The sequence below is a fragment of the Lepidochelys kempii genome, chromosome 7 (assembly GCF_965140285.1).
Source record: "Lepidochelys kempii isolate rLepKem1 chromosome 7, rLepKem1.hap1, whole genome shotgun sequence".
Classification (NCBI taxonomy): domain Eukaryota; kingdom Metazoa; phylum Chordata; order Testudines; family Cheloniidae; genus Lepidochelys; species Lepidochelys kempii.
This window is the reverse complement of record NC_136386.1, coordinates 103,449,280-103,465,925: the sequence shown is the minus strand read 5'-3', so window position 1 is coordinate 103,465,925 and position 16,646 is coordinate 103,449,280. Positions and strand designations below refer to the sequence as shown.

Below are 16,646 nucleotides of genomic sequence, written 5' to 3'. Positions count from 1 at the left end.
TTTTCGATCAACCACAAGTGGTCTCTAAAGAACAGTTTATTTAAGTCCATTTGTCTATGATGGGACATCCCTTCCATAGACTTGTTTTCAACAGAGGGCCAAAGAAAATGTCATCAGTTCTGTCCTAAAGTAGGACTAAGCCATGGTGGCCACCCTGAGCCTGAGAAGGAGCCAGAATTTACCAATGTACATTGCCAAAGAGCCACAGTAATACATCGGCAGCCCCCCATCATCTTCCCTGCTCCCAGCACCTCCCACCCACCGGCAGTCCCGCCGATCAGTGTCTTCCCCTCCCTCCCGATCAGCTGTTTTGTGGTGTGCAGGAGGCTCTGGAGGGGAGGAGCGAGGGCACGGCAGGCTCAGGGGTGGGGGTGGGAAGAGGTGGAGTGGGGACAGGGCCTATTGCAGAGCTAGGGGTTGAGCAGTGAGCACCCCCCGGCACATTGGAAAGCTGGCATCTGTAGCTCCAGCCCCAGAGTCGGTGCCTATACAAGGAGCCGCATATTAACTTCTGAAGAGCCGCATGTGGCTCTGGAGCCACAGGTTGGCCACCCTTGGACTAAGCTCTGGGTCTTTTACCAGTGCCATCCATCTGAACTGGGAAGGGAGCCTGATATATGCCGTCCCTCCACCCCCCATTCCTCTCAGGTTACCCTCAAGCTCAAATTGGATCATGCCAAACTAATTCTGATTTCGCCAACATGGTCAAGACAATGTTGGTTTTTCAGCCTCCTCTGTCTATTGGCTCAACTTCCCAAGCCTCTCCCTCTTCTTCGTGATCTACTCACTCAACATCATCGCTTTGAGCAGTCTGTACCTCAGTGTCTGGATGCTGCATGGCTAGATGAAGAGGAGCAGTTCTTGGAAACAGAATTATTCTCCTTAATAGTAGAAAACCGGCCACGAGAGCCACCTGCTTGTCTAAGGAAATCTTTTTTGATTTGGGCAACGTCTAAGCAAATTCAGGCCATGTTAGCGTGGATTTAGGACAGTTTGGATTGTTAGCTGCTTTTGAAAACTTCAGGCCTTACTCTGAGCTCCTTGAGGGTTCACTTGGTGGCAGTCTCTGCTTTTCACCCTCCCATTCAAAGGATGTTGGTATTCTCAAGCCCTTTGATGGTGAGGTTTTTCAAGGGGATTATCCATCTTTTTCCACCAGTGAAGGAAATGGTGCAATCAAGGGACCTTAATACAGTTTTAGGAGCACTGATAGGACCACTGGTTGAGCCAATTGTGACATGTTCATGGGCTCTCCTAATTCAAGATAGCCTTCCTTTTGGTTGTAACATCTACAAGAAGAATTAGGGAATTGTAGGCCTTAATGGGAGATCCTTCTTGCACTCAGTTCTTCAAGGACAAGGTGGCTTTAAAACCACACTCAAATTTTTTTGTCCAAAGTGGTATCTTAGTTTCACCTTAACCAGGTTATTTACTTATCTGTATGTTTTCCCAAACCACATTCAAGTGCAGAGGAGCAGCTCTTACATAATTTAGATGTGAGGTGATGTTTAGCATTTTATTTAGAAAGGACCAAGTTGTTTTGTTCGTCACCTTGACTCTGAGTCCTACACTGAGTGGATGAAGGGACAACCTGTCTCTGTTCAGACCATTTCCAAATGGATAACCGCCTCTATTACCATGTCTTATGGAGTGGCTCAGCTGATACCTCCACAGTCATTGCAGGCTTATTGAACGAGAGCTCAGGCAACATCAGCTGCATACCTTAGCGATGTCTCCATAGCAGATATCTGCAGGGCTGCAATGTGGTCCTCTGTGCTAGACATTATGCTGTCACCATAACATGAAGATCGGATGCAAACCTTGGGAAGGCAGTCCTGCACTCACTGTTCAAATAGACCTAAGCCCACCTCCTGCTGGAACTGCTTGTGCACCTGAGTGGAATGCATGTCTGCAACCACTCTAAGAAAAGATTGTTACTTACCTGTATTGTAACTGCTGTTCTTTTATATGTGGTACAGACATATACTCTGTGATCCACCCTCTGTCCCTTTGCATTAGAGTCTCCAGCTGGGGATTTCGGTGCAAAGGAACTGGGGGGGTGGGGGACAGCTCCACCGTTATATAGCCAAGGTATTGGCACATGCACTGCCTGTATGGGTACTGCTTGGCAAAATTCTCTGACTTTGGTGTGCTGGGAACACACACACCTAAGTGGAATACTTGTGTGCACCCACATCTTGAAGAACAACAGTTACAGTACAGGTAAGTAACTGTCTCTTTTTTTGTCAAAAGACCTCACACATAATTTTCTACAAGAGTTTTGACACTGAGAACATCATCAATGTGTAGGCTTTTTATAAACTTTTTGCTATTGACTTCTGTGATGTACATTTATTAATGGCTAAGAGTGAGAATTTTTTCCATTTTATTTTATAAATAAAGTATTATATGCACAATAATTTACATGCAGAATTCATGTCCCCTGCAGATTTCTTTGCTTCCCTGCAGAAAAATGACTTTCTGACAGGGAAGCAAAAGGAATCTGCAAGAGCAGTCACGCACCACTCCCTAGTTGCGCAGGTACATCATTTCAGGCACCTGGAGCAGCCATGGAGAGATAAATAACTGCAGGGCTGAGGACACCCCCAGCCAGTGGCTCCTACCCTGGGATTAGCTGCCAGTCCTGGCTGGGCTGGAGGCAGGAGAGGATGGGATTTCCATTTCCCCTGCAAGGAGTGGCTGGGGCTGTCAGAACCACCACAAGAAACCTCCCCCAGCTGCAGGAAGCTCAGCATCCTCCCCTGCTTCCTGCCCCCATCGCTTCTTATATGTGGGGGAGGGGTCACTGTATGGGGAGCTGCTCCCCCATCTGCCCAGGCCCCATGCATCTGGACCTCCGGTACCCAGACACCCTCGGCAAGCCTCACCCAGTACATCCAGAACCCACCTCGACCCTCCATATCTGAACCCCACCCCATTGAACCTCAACCCCTGCATCTGGAGCCCCCTGCACCCAGACCCCCTGCCTTCTGACCCACACCGTTGCACCCAGACCACCCCCACTGAGCTCCAGTCAAAACCTCCACCCTGACAAGCCCCAACCTCCTGCACCCCTCGATCCCCTAGATCCATTTTAGCTGTTTAACTCCAAAAGTGTCTCTCTGAATTTCCTTCAGATTTAGTGGAAAAAACTGTTACAGCCTGGGACTTACCCTACATAACAGAGTCTTGAATTTTAAGAGTAATGCATATGAAAATCACCTTATTGTAATGAAATTCTGTTTGCAGTCTTAGTTATGGAGAAACTATTTGTTCATAATGGTGGTATTGAAAATATTCCAAGAAAATCTCATGCTGAAGTTGAGTTCATTTCACATTCATAATTGCCAGCATATTAATATTTTTGCTAGGAACAATTTCCATATAACTGGTCCCTAAGCTACTAGAGGGTCAAGTGTGTATTCTGGTGAATACGGGTTTTAAAAATAAAAATATTTTGTCATTTAAAACTTCAAAACTAATACAGTTTTCTTAAAGAGCTGCTCTTCTACCAAGGCAGAAATCCACTAAATCTTACACTGAATGTATGTAGACTTTTGATATTGCCTCAGTGTGTGTTGTTTCATCACAGTGATATACTGCTGGCACTATAGACTTTGACATTCATATAGCACATGTAAAACTACTGTTGGGAGAACTTCAAAAGTTCTGAGATGAAATAAACATTCCAAAATGTGAATCTGAATCCATAGATTCCCCCTAATATTTTGTGATCATCTCCCACAAAATCACCTTTCCCCGTTTAGGCCTTAACTTACTGGGGAAAAACCTAGCAACCTGCTATCCTATCTAGTGTGATTGGGGCAGCCAATAACTTTTGCTCTCTCATTTTGGCAACTTTATGGGGGCGCTAATCACCTCCCTCTCCCAAATTATCCCACAGTATAGTTTTTCCCTCTTTTCACTCTCCCTCTGCCACCTTTGCTGGGTCCCCTTTTATCTTTGCCTATCCCCAGTATAATGTTCATCTTCTCTCCCTGTTTTTCGCCCTCCTCCCGTCTCCGAATCCTGTTGTCCTCTTTCCTCCTCCACACAGGGTTTAACTGTTCCCCCTTTTCTCCCATTTCGCTGAGGAATCTCATTGTCGTTCTCCACATTGTGGGATACGTGATACGATTACAGCTCCGTTAATGTGGAGGCTAGCTGAAGCTGCTGCTGTTTGTAGCTGTCTCCGGCTTATGGAAAGCAATGAGGAGAGCAATGACAGTAGCAAAATGGAACTCTCTGGTTGCTCAGCTGGAGCAGTGATTGCTGGTGGTCAGAGGCAAGGACTTGAACCAGTTTTATTTTGTATTTTTAGTCTCGGGTACCAGGTCCTTATCTCTTAAATATCCCACATTTCAAGGGATGTCATTCATTTTAGATCCAGGATCACCTATGATCTGCACAAATTTAGTGTCCCTCATCTTTATTTTTGGAAATTATCTTCATCAAAACCAAATAATTAAGAAACAGGTGATAAACTCATTTACAGTAAAGGAATGAATCCCACGTAATTTTAAGTTTCCTGCATAAATAATTTTTATGTACCTTTGGTTCTTTGTTATACATTGCTTCCCACAGTTGGGCTAGGTTCAGATGTATGACTAAAATAGTCTCAAGCCCCCATCTCTCTCTCTCTCTCTCTTTTTGCTGCAGCTAGTCTCTCTTCAGGACAAGAACCTACCTTTACACAACTGAAAAACTCAAAACTTGAGAAAAAACTGGTATTGGTTTATTCAGCAGTTGCTTACTCATAGTGCTGAAGAGATGATTGACATTGTGATGCTAGTAGACCAGGTCATGCCAGAGTGTAATCAGGTCAATTCACTTGTGTATTAGTATAGATCAAAGTAATTGTTAAATGTATAAAAAGAGTGTATTTGGTGTTTAAACTACATGAAAACTAATGGGATCTTTCATGTATTGTTTTGCTTGTGTGTCATGTTATAATGTAATAGCAAACATTTACATTGCAAGTATCCCTATAACTGAATAAATCGTCAGACAAGAAAGAAGCCTTATGAAATGCAGATAAAGAACTTTAACAGCAAAAAGGCTAATTTCAAAGCAAGTGGCCATGGTGTGTGATGACTGAAGGTCAGAGACTCAAAGTGCTTTCTTCACTCACTGTCATCAAAGGAAAAGCCCATGTGGGGAGAGACACTGTCAGCTTGCGTTCTGTCAGAAGGAACTTTAAATATGGATTCGAGGAAATCGAAATATGGATATGAAATATGGATTTGTATTCTAACAGGGCAGGAAAACTGAACAAGAAGACAGAGATTCCCAGAGTTATTCTGGGTAGCCTTGAAAGATTTTTGGGAGTCTGGCAGTTATAATGTCACTGCCACCATTTGGAATCTCAAACTGTGACTCACCTTTTATATATATATTTTACCTGCTTTAACCTCTAAATAACTCTCACTTCCTTTTCTTAGCTAATAAACCTTCAGTTAGTTAACTGTAAAATTGGCTACCAGTGTTGTCTTTTGTGTAAGATCTGGGGAAGTGATTGGTCTCTTGAGACTGGGAGCAGCCTGATGTGGTTTGATTTTTGGTTTAAGTAAACTTTTATCACAAAGTTCAGTTTGCTTGGCAAGATAGACTGTAGAGTCTAAGTCTGTGACTCCATGATAAAACTGGTATAGTGACCCAGGAATTCATATTTGTTACTGGTTTGATGAAATCTAATTATAGAACATACCAGCTTGGGGTGTCTACCCTGTTTTCTGACCGTCTGCCCTGAGATAGGCACTCACAGTTTTGAGCCACTCCAGACAGAATGAGAGACATCATCCCTTGAACATTTAATAAACAATTTGAAATAGTATCAGTATGTTCCTTAGACTATATATGTGACGGGCATTTAAAATGGAACAGAAACAAATTATAAGGGCACTTTCACTGATTAGTTTAACTGAGCATAATGTTAACTAAAAGTATGTAACTTCTGAAATCTTAGCCTAATTATTGATTATTATATTTTTATTCCTAGACTTTTTTGTTTTGTGACTTGGGAAACTTCACTATTGATAAACTGTAACATTGTAGGCTTCCTAAAATGTGTTCCAGAACTTGTGGCATCTTGGATGTTGTAGAGAACTCTCCTTCTTGAGTTTATTTTCATGTACAAACTGTAGTGTACTTAAAACACGTTCAGTACACACTTCAAACTACACATATGTCCACTGCACCAACTCAGCATTATGTTTCTAAAATAATCTTTGCACAATAATTGTGTATTATTTCCCTGTCAAGTGATGAATTAAAATATGATCTTACTTGCAAGATGAAGGGATGCAAAATTTAAGAGTGTTTTTCTCTATATATGAGTGTGTACTCTTGGGTAATTGGATATATGTCAAAAATATTTGAAAAATGCAAGATCTTAATCAAAATAGAAATAACAAAACTAATCAATGAACACCTGAAACGAAGTTTCACACATATGAAGATCTTTTTACATTCTATGTTGTAGAAATAACATTTTGAAATATTTTTTAGGAAAACGTACTATCCCAAAACCACATCCTCCAGTTGTAGGTGAGGTGACCCATCACAGCATTCAACTCTCTTGGGATTTGGAAAATATAACACAAAGAAAAGGACCTCAAGAGCAATGGCTAAAGATGTCAATTGAAGAAGAGGACCCCAAATTACATACCTATGGTACCATTTATACGTAGGTGAAATGTTAATGAAGTTTTATCTTAATAAGTTATGGGTTGCAAAGCATTTTGAAGATGAAAAGTGGTGAAGAAATGCTAAATATTTATTATGGTGGCAATGTTGGTTTTGTTATGTTCTGAAAACTATTACATTTTTCATTCAATTTTTAAAATATAATTTCTTTTGAATTAAATTACTTAATATAAGCACAATTTTTGAGGTAATACCACTTATGACCTATAATTTTTTGTAAAAAAAGGGTATGTTGTTACTCTGCTCCACCTTGCTTTGATCATGAGGGGTGCATACCTGAAGCAACTGAGTAACACCTACATGGCTGTTAATTTGTACAGGGCAGGTACAAATTGCTGGAGGATTCACTGCTCCTTGAAGTCTTTAAACCATGATTTGAGGACTTCAATAGCTCAGACATAGGTGAGGTTTTTTCGCAGAAGTGGGTGGGTGAGATTCTGTGGCCTGCGTTGTGCAGGAGGTCAGACTAGATTATCATAATGGTCCCTTCTGACCTTAGTATCTATGAATCTATGAATTTCCATTCACTTCCCTTGGTCACAATTAGTGACTGTCCCCTTAACTGCTATATATGGCTGTCAGTATGTTAGGTGATGTCCAGAGACAATGGTTGAAATCCTGGCCCCCCGTGAAGTCAGTGGCAAAACTTCCATTGGCTCCACTGGGGCCAGAATTTCACGTTGTGTGTGTGTTTGAGAGGTGTGGATTCTGCTTGGCTGACTAATAGCTGAAATAAAACTAAACCTACCGTGCAACCTGCTGGCTGACAGCTCCAAAGTGGTGCAATCATCTGGGAGAAGATGGCCAATGCCCATGAGACTATATTTAATATTATTAGGGATGACCTCTTTTTTCTTTTCTTTCCTTGGGTTATGGTCTGTATAGGCAAAATGTGGGAGAGCGGGGCACTAGCCACCTCCCAAAAGTGGCTTCATACCCTACTCCCACAAAATGAGCACTGAATCCCTTTATTTCCCTTCCACATTGCACCTAACTTGAATAATGATTAGTTAGCAAACTGCAGAACTTGCCTCTATAGGAGTAAGGGGCTAAGATGATGCTAAGAGTGATTAGGGATGTTAGGGTTAGAGGGCAGAGGACGTAGGAGCTGCTCCATCCCTTCACTTTTGCTCATATTTGTATATCAATGGACACCAACATAAGATCTGTAAGATGAGCAGCTTGTTTGTAAAGCAGTCCAAGGACTGATGTTTTGTGCTGCTCTTCACAGTACAACTTGCCTTCCCCTAAAGCCCCAGGAGATTAAACTTCTTAAGATTAGTCACTTCTTAACTCAAGCCTGTTGCATTGCACTGTTGTATGGCATGCTGCACTGACTCCAGATTCTTCAGTGACATATAATATAGTTCCCAATCTTTAGAAAACTTTGCGGTGTAAGATTTGTCACTAGGTGGCAGAATTAGACTGTGTTAATACTGACCTTTTATGCTCCGCTGAAGCAGTTTCTTTCATATTTAAAATGTTTTTAAGACACTGGGTTTTGGGGAAAAAATTCTAATAATTATAGCATTTTTTAGAAGTAGAAATTTTGCATCTTGGATGCAGTAGGTGTCAAAGGGCAGACTCTCTAGAATTCTTGTGAATAGTTAATTAGCACTTTCACTTTGTATTTGTTATGTAAAAGAAACTTATTAGACACCTGTTTTTTTCCATTGGGGTATTACTGCTGCAAAATGTATTTAAGCTATAAATGATGACAAAACTGTATATATTCAGTGTCTGGCTTTTAAAGATGCACACAGATCTGTGCCTAATTTTCGGATACAATTGCAGCAACTGCGTGCACAGGTTAGGCATTTGTATAGGCAAATGGCTGTTTATGCTTCTAATGAGCAGTTTCCATCTGAAAATATCTAATTTACATGTGCACTTAACCTTAAGTGGGTGTATAAATTAGGCTTTTGTCAACATGGGAAAGTTTTACCAGTTATATTGATATAGTTCTATAGGTGTAGTCATCCCCTGTGTGGATGCTTTTGGTCCAGGATAAGAGTGTTTTTTTTCAGTTTAGCTTAAATCCTTTCCCAAGTGACATAAAATAAACTGAAAAAAGTCATTCTTATCCTGGAATAAGTGGATCCTCACTGGATTTATATCAGTATAACTTTATTGGTTTAAATTCACAACTTAGCTTATACTGCAAAAACTTTCCCTATGTAGACACAGCCATAAGGTCTAGATCCTGTAGATAGATCAGCATGGGAGCAGTGGTGTAAAATTGTATGTGCATTTTTGCTTGAGCAGTTATGCATCAGGACATTATGCTTAAATGTTGTTTGCCAAAATGTTTGAAAAATACTATCTGAATTATTATATAAGAAATTTTTTAGGGGATATGCTAGACAACATGTCGTGGAAGGTCTTGAGCCGAGAACAACCTACAGATTTCGACTAAAGATCACTAGTCCTACAGGGGAGTGTGTTTATAGTCCAGCTGTCTCTGTATCCACTATTAGTAAGTATAGACTTTAATTTATTATAAAGTGACAAAAATTAAAAAATTTCTTACTATTTTTTAAAAAATTGATATAAAATAGCTGTTGAATTGAAAACTGTATTAGGAATTCACAAAAATTGAAATGTATATTTTGTAAACATAAATATATTGCATATGTTTACTACTTATTCTAAGAGTATTATGGGTTATGAGTCACCTACAGGCTGAGTAGTTCTGTATTTTCTAAAATAGTAGTGTCATTTTACAAAATATAGTGGGCTATTTCAATTTTCTCTTCATGTTATTCAGACCCCAACTGTTGGAGTAGAGAATAGGCCAGAAGTGTTACTAGTTCCACCAAATGCTACTGTGATTTCTTTTTTTACTCACTTCAATTAAATTCGAAACAAAGCTTATTCTCAAACTGAAATAAAGGTCTGTCCCTTAAAGAGGAAGAACAGAAAATACGTCTGAGTCTGTCAGCCACATGTTTCAAGAAAGGCTAGAGAATCTTTCTGTGCCAGAGAGAGTGGGTCATGGGACTCTGTGGTTTGGATTGTCTCATTGGGGAGTAGCACAAGGGAAAGAATCGGCAGGAGGAGGGTTTTGTGTGGGAGAGCTGACTCAAGGATGGAAGGATATAGGTGGCTTGGGGTTCTGTTTAAGAGAGGGTGGTATAAGTAGGTATCTCAAGTGGTGAGTTTGAAGTTCAGTGTGGAGGAGGTATGGTCACAGGGGATGGCCTTAAGAGCAGAGATGGTATGAATTGTGGTTTGAAACGGGGAGAGTAGATCTGGAGATTTGAAAGACGGTTTAATGGGAGAAGGGACAGCAAACACTCATGACATAATCTATCTCTTGTTTTCTGTGTTTAGAAAAAAAACATGTCACTGAGTGTGATATCAAAAATACTTTAATCAGTGAAAGATGTCTTCCAAATTTGTGAGTGACAGAGACAGAGCCACAAGTGGTACATGCTCACTTAACCTATTTTCCATTAACTCATTTATAAAATAGGCTGTGCACATGAAAACAGACTGTCTCTACGTTTCTAATTTGCTTTCAGTTGTATAGTGGTTTAATAAATCAGAAAAGCAACTACTCTGTTTGAATAAAAGGGTGTTCTGCCTTTTTTTTTTCCTCCAGGAAAAATACAAGAAAATACTGCTTAAATGAGGCATGCAATTTTAATCAATTGGGCCCTAAAAAAAGAGAAACAAACAGCTGCTGCTTGTTAATTGGTGAATGTCTTCACCAATGAGCTCATCATTTATTCACTACTTTCAATGGAGCCTTAAATTCCATAAATAAAGGTGTTATCACCACATTATGGTATGACTGCCTGCACATCTGTAACCAAATGACTCATTTATAATACAGGAAGGATTCATTTAAAAAGAGAAATTTATGACTTTCACCTGTGCAGATTCATTGTGCTTGTGTAATTATTATGTTTTATAGTGAGTGGACAGAACTTTCATATGAAAGCACAGGCATGCATGCTTAAATTCACCGTATGAAATGTTAATTTTTAAAAATATTGACATTAAATTTTGGAACAGCACTAAAAAATTTCCTTAATTTCACTTTTATTTCCCCTGACTCTTACTTTGGCCCCCTGCACAACCAGATAACTGTTCTTTTCCAAATAAATTACCCCTGAAGAGTCACATTGTGGTTACTTTGGGAACTAGATGCCCTGCCATGTGGCTATGTAACCTTGACAGGGAGGTTTTGCAGTGGCAATGCTCAGGAAGAATTTAGAGTTTTGAAGATTATTTTAAAATATGTATGTTTCAGTAGTGTGGACCGGATATTTGCAATGATGAATCCAGGTAGACAACATTAATGGTAGTTAATTCTCCAGTTATTTATGCCAGTTATGCAAGACTGTAAATAATTAGATTTATGTTTATATCTTTGTTTTATTAGACATTAATATGCATAATTAACCACGTTCATATTTTTTCAGGAAATCTAAGTGGAAAAAGGGCATAAGAATTCTGTACCCCTGCAAACACTCATTCCAAATTATGGATTAAAATATATTTGAACGTTCCCACTATTTGATTATTTACTGGTCAAAATTATATATTATTTTTAATATATTTCATTTTAATATGCAATTTAGAAACTTTATCTTATTTTTAATTGAAGTAGAGTGTCCTGAAAATGTTTGTGATATATGTTGTTTGTAGACTAAATAACTCTCACTGTATTGTTGGCGTACATACTAATGGATAACTGGTGCTTTGGTCTTGAAATTCAGGGAGAAATTACCTGCTACTATGGCATACCATTTTAAAAATTCCTGACCTTTTATCTTTGTTCTGTGGTTAACTATAATGTCATAGAAATTGAGGTCTGGAAGGGACCTTGAGAAGTCATCTAGTCCAGCCCCACTGGGCAGAGGCAGGGACAAGTATACCTAGATCATCCCTGAAAGGTGTTTGTCTAACCTGTTCTTAAAAACCTTCAATGACAGGGATTCCACAACCTCTCTTGGAAGTCTATTTCAGTCTTTAATTATCTGTATAGTTAGGTAGTTTTTCCTAATATTTAACATAAATTTTTCTTGCTACAGATTAAGCTGATTACTACTTGTTCTACCTTAGCGGACAAGAACAATTGATCACTGTTCTCTTCTAACAGCCTTTAACATATTTGAAGAGTATTATCAGTTCCCCCCTCAGTCATCTTTTGTCAGGACTAAACATGTCCAGTTCTTTTTAATCTTTCCTCATAGGTTAGGTTTTCTGAACTTTTTGTCATTTTTTATTGTTGTCCTATGAACTTTCTCCAGTTTGTCCATGTCTTTCATGAAGTGTGGCATCAAGAACTGGACACCGTCCGTCTGAGGCCTCCCCAGTGCAGATTACAGCAGGACAGCTATCTCTCTCATATCTTACGTATGAACTCTTGTCCATACACCCCAGAGTGATGTTAGTCCTTTTCATAACTACATCACTTCATTGACTCATATTCAATTTGTGACCCACTGTAACCCCTGGATCCTTTTCAGTCCTTAGTCAGTTATTCCCCATTTTGTAGTTGTGCATTTGATTTTTTTTTTCTTTCTAATTGTAGTACTTTGCATTATTTTTGTTGAATTTCATGTAGATGATTTCAGTTCTCTAATTTGTCGAGGTTATTTTGAATCTTGTCCTCCAAGCACTAGCAATCCCTCTGTTTGGTGTCATCTGCAGATTTTATAAGTGTACTCACCACTCCATTTTCCAAGTCATTAATGAAAGTAACTAATAGTACTGAACCCAAGACAGACACCTGTGGAATCCCTCTAGATAACGTCCCTCCAGTTTGACAGTGAACAACTGATACCTGCTTTTTGGATATGGTCTTTCAACCGGGTGTGCACATAGAATGTAGTGGTAGCAGAAAATCATTAATAATAATAATAATAATATATCAGGAAGGAAAATGTATGAACAAAGTGCAATTGCTATTCATCAATGCATGTAACAAAAACTATAAATATTTGTGATAAATTGCTTGTTGTTCGGAGACTTGTCTAAGGTTAGGGTAACTCCTGCCTTGCAGTCTCCCCTTGCAATTGCTTGAAATAAAAATTGTCTCTGACTTACTGCATCCAAACAGAGAGAGACTGTCATAAATATAAAGGGAAGGGTAAACCCCTTTGAAATCCCTCCTGGTCAGGGGAAAGCTCCTCTCACCTGTAAAGGGTTAAGAAGCTAAAGGTAACCTCGCTGGCACCTGACCAAAATGACCAATGAGGAGACAAGATACTTTCAAAAGCTGGGAGGAGGGAGAGAAACAAAGGGTCTGTGTCTGTCTGTATGCTGCTTTTGCTGGGGATAGACCAGGAATGGAGTCTTAGAACTTTAGTAAGTAATCTAGCTAGGTATGTGTTAGATTATGATTTCTTTAAATGGCTGAGAAAAGAACTGTGCTGAATAGAATGACTATTTCTGTCTGTGTGTCTTTTTTGTAACTTAAGGTTTTGCCTAGAGGGATTCTCTATGTTTTGAATCTAATTACCCTGTAAGGTATCTACCATCCTGATTTTACAGGGGTGATTCCTTTACTTCTATGTACTTCTATTTCTATTAAAATTCTTTTTGTAAGAAAACTGAATGCTTTTTCATTGTTCTTGGATCCCAGGGTTTGGGTCTGTGGTCACCTATGCAAATTGGTGAGGATTTTTACCCCAGGAAGTGGGGTGCAAGGGTTGGGAGGATTTTAGGGGGTAAGACGTGTCCAAACTACGTTTCCCAGTAAACCCAGTTAGAGTTTGGTAGTGGCAGTGGATATTCCAAGGACAAAGGATAAAATTAATTTGTACCTTGGGGAAGTTTTAACCTAAGCTGGTAAAAGTAAGCTTTGGAGGTTTTCATGCAGGTCCGCACATCTGTACCCTAGAGTTCAGAGTGGGGGAGGAACCTTGACAGAGAGGATTTGATTTCTTCTACAAGACCACATTTCCCTAATTTGCTTATGCGAATGTCATGTGGGATGGTGTAAAAAGCCTTACTAAAATCAAGGTATATCAAGTGTGCAGCACCCCCGCCCCCATTCCCTAGGGCAGTTACCATGTCAAAGAAGAAAATTAGTTTGGTTTGGCATGATTTGTTCTTGACAATTCCATATTTGCTATTACTTATTACCCTGCTGTAGGTGCTTGTCCAAACTGATGGTTTAGTAATTTGTTCCAGTATTTTTCTAGATATTGAAGTTAGGCTGACTGGTATATAATTCCCTGTAATTCTACTTTTGTTTCCCTTTTTAAAGAGAGGTACTATGTTTGCCCTTCTCCAGTCCTCTGGGACTTCACCCCTCCTACATGACTTCTCAGAGATAATCATTGACCGTTCTGAGATTACTTCAGCTAGTTTCTTAAGAACCCTAGGGTGAATTTCAACAGGCCCTGTCAACGTGAATATATCTATCTTATCTCTCAGGCTTATTGACTTTAAGGCCAGAAGGGACCATCGTGATCATCTAGTCTGGCCTTCTGCACATTGCAGGCCACAGAACCTCACCCAGCTACTCCTGTAATAGACCCATAACCTCTGCCTGAGGTTGTTTCCCTATTTTGGCTTGCGTTTCTTCCCCCTTAATATTGTTGTTAATATTGTGCTAAGTATCTGATTACTATTAGCTTTTTTAGTGAAGACTGAAGCAACATAGGCATTAAAAGCTTCAGCTTTCTTGGTGTCATCCGTTATTAGCTCTCCTTCCACGCCAAGCAGAGGACCTACAGTTTCTTTCATCTTTCTCTTTCTCCTAATGAATTTATAGAACCTCTTCTTATTGCCTTTTATGTCCCTTGCTAGATGTAACTCATTTTATGCTTTAGCCTTTCTGATGTTTTCCCTACATGTGTGTGGTATACTTTTGTATTCATCCTTAGCAATTTGCCCATGTTTGCACTTTTTGATTTTCAGGTCTTTAGTGATCTCCTGATGCAGCCATATCTGTCTCTCCTTTGCACTGAGATTGTTCGCTGTTGCACCTATATTGTCTCTTTGAGAAACTGCCAACTCTCCTGAACGACTTGTTCCCTTAGATTGTCTTCCTATAGGACCTTACCTACCAGTTCTCTGTGTTTTGTTTTTTCTGTTTTATTTAAATCCATTGTCCTGTTTTGCTGCTCTAACTCCTTCCTTTCCTTAGAATCATGAAATCATCATTTCATGGTTACTTTCACCCAAATTGCCTTCAATCTTCAGATTTGCAACCAATTTCTTTCTGTTCATTAGAATCATGTCTAGAATGGTTGCCCTGCTGGTTACTTCCTTCTAAAAGAAAAAGTTGTTCCCAATACAGTCCAAGAACTTACTGGACATTTTGTGTTTTGCCATATTACTTTTCCAACAGATGTGTGGGTAGTTAAAGTCCCCATTACTATTGGGTCTTTTGTTTCGGATATGTCTGTTTATCATCAGTCATCATCAACAATATCCTGCCATCACTTTCATTTCCTTTCTTAGTAACTGTTAAAGCTTGGAAGGTCTAGAAATTTGGAGCTTTTATGCAAATTATATTTTGCTTAAATTTGCATATTTCAGGATGGTGCAGTTCCCCTTCACTGTCAACTCCTTCAGTTTTTCCCCAAGCCATCAACTTGTACCAATTCTCCTCTTCCAAGTCATCCATCAATTCCCTTGAGGTTTTCCCCAGTCTCTCCTTCTGTATCTGTCTTCCATATCCCATACCCTGCCCTAAGTATTCCCCCAGCCCTTCTTCTCTCTGGTTTCCCTCTGCCTTCCCCTTTCCCTTGAGTTTAGATGTCCTCCTATCTTTCTCTTCTTGAGGTTCCTATCCCGCTTCTGTTTGATTTTTCCCTTGGGCTTTTCCCAGGTCCCTCCCTTTCTAAGGCTTCCCCTTCCTCTCTTGAGTATGCTTGTCCCCCCACCCCGCATTTTTGCCCCTCTCTCCCCTGGCTGAAGTGCTTTTCCCCCCTGAATGCTAGAGGAACCCAAGGAACTGTTTAAAGAAAAGGAGTACTTGTGATAGCTTAGAGACTAACAAATTTATTTGAGCATAAGCTTTCGTGAGCTACAGCTCACTTCATCGGATGCATGCAGTGGGAAATACAGTGGGGAGATTTTATATACACAGAGAATGTGAAACAATGGGTGTTACCATACACGCTGTAATGAGAGTGATCGGGTAAGGTGAGCTATTACCAGCAGGAGAGAAAAAAAACCTTTTGTAGTGATAATCAAGGTGGGCCATTTCCAGCAGTTGACAAGAACATGTGAGGAACAGTTGGGGGGGGGGAATAAACATGGGGAAAGAGTTTTACTTTGTGTAATGACACATCCACTCCCAGTCTTTATTCAAGCCTAATTTAATGGTGTCCAGTTTGCAAATTAATTCCAATTCAGCAGTCTCTCGTTGGAGTCTGTTTTTGAAGTTTTTTTGTTGAAGAATTGCAACTTTTAGGTCTGTAATCGAGTGACCAGAGAGATTGAAGTGTTCTCCGACTGGTTTTTGAATGTTATAATTCCTGACGTCTGATTTGTGTCCATTTATTTTTTTACGTAGAGACTGTCTAGTTTGGCCAATGTCCATGGCAGAGGGGCATTGCTGGCACATGATGGCATACATCACATTGGTAGATGTGCAGGTGAACGAGCCCCTGATAGTGTGGCTGATGTGATTAGGCCCTATGATGGTGTCCCCTGAATAGATATGTGGATACAGTTGGCAATGGGCTTTGTTGCAAGGATAGGTTCCTGGGTTTGTGTTTTTGTTGTGTGGTGTGTGGTTGCTGGTGAGTATTTGCTTCAGGTTGGGGGGCTGTCTGTAAGCAAGGCCTGTCTCCCAAGATCTGTGAGAGTGATGGGTTGTCCTTCAGGATAGGTTGTAGATCCTTGATGATGCGTTGGAGAGGTTTTAGTTGGGGGCTGAAGGTGATGACTAGTGGCATTCTGTTATTTTCTTTGTTGGGCCTGTCCTATAGTAGGTGACATCTGGGTACTCTTCTGGTTCTGTCAAT

General features: G+C 40.0%; 1 protein-coding gene across 3 annotated transcripts in view; it reads left to right on the top strand.

The window, feature by feature from the left end:
- Positions 1-16,646, top strand: part of FANK1 (fibronectin type III and ankyrin repeat domains 1) — a 64,635-nt gene that overhangs the window by 30,299 nt on the left and 17,690 nt on the right. For all 3 annotated transcript variants that reach the window (XM_078853852.1, XM_078853853.1, XM_073354069.2), the window contains exons 2-3: positions 6,508-6,685; positions 9,057-9,181. In XM_078853852.1, the coding sequence (XP_078709978.1) occupies positions 6,508-6,685; positions 9,057-9,181 (303 nt within the window). The remainder of the gene's footprint in view (positions 1-6,507; positions 6,686-9,056; positions 9,182-16,646) is intronic.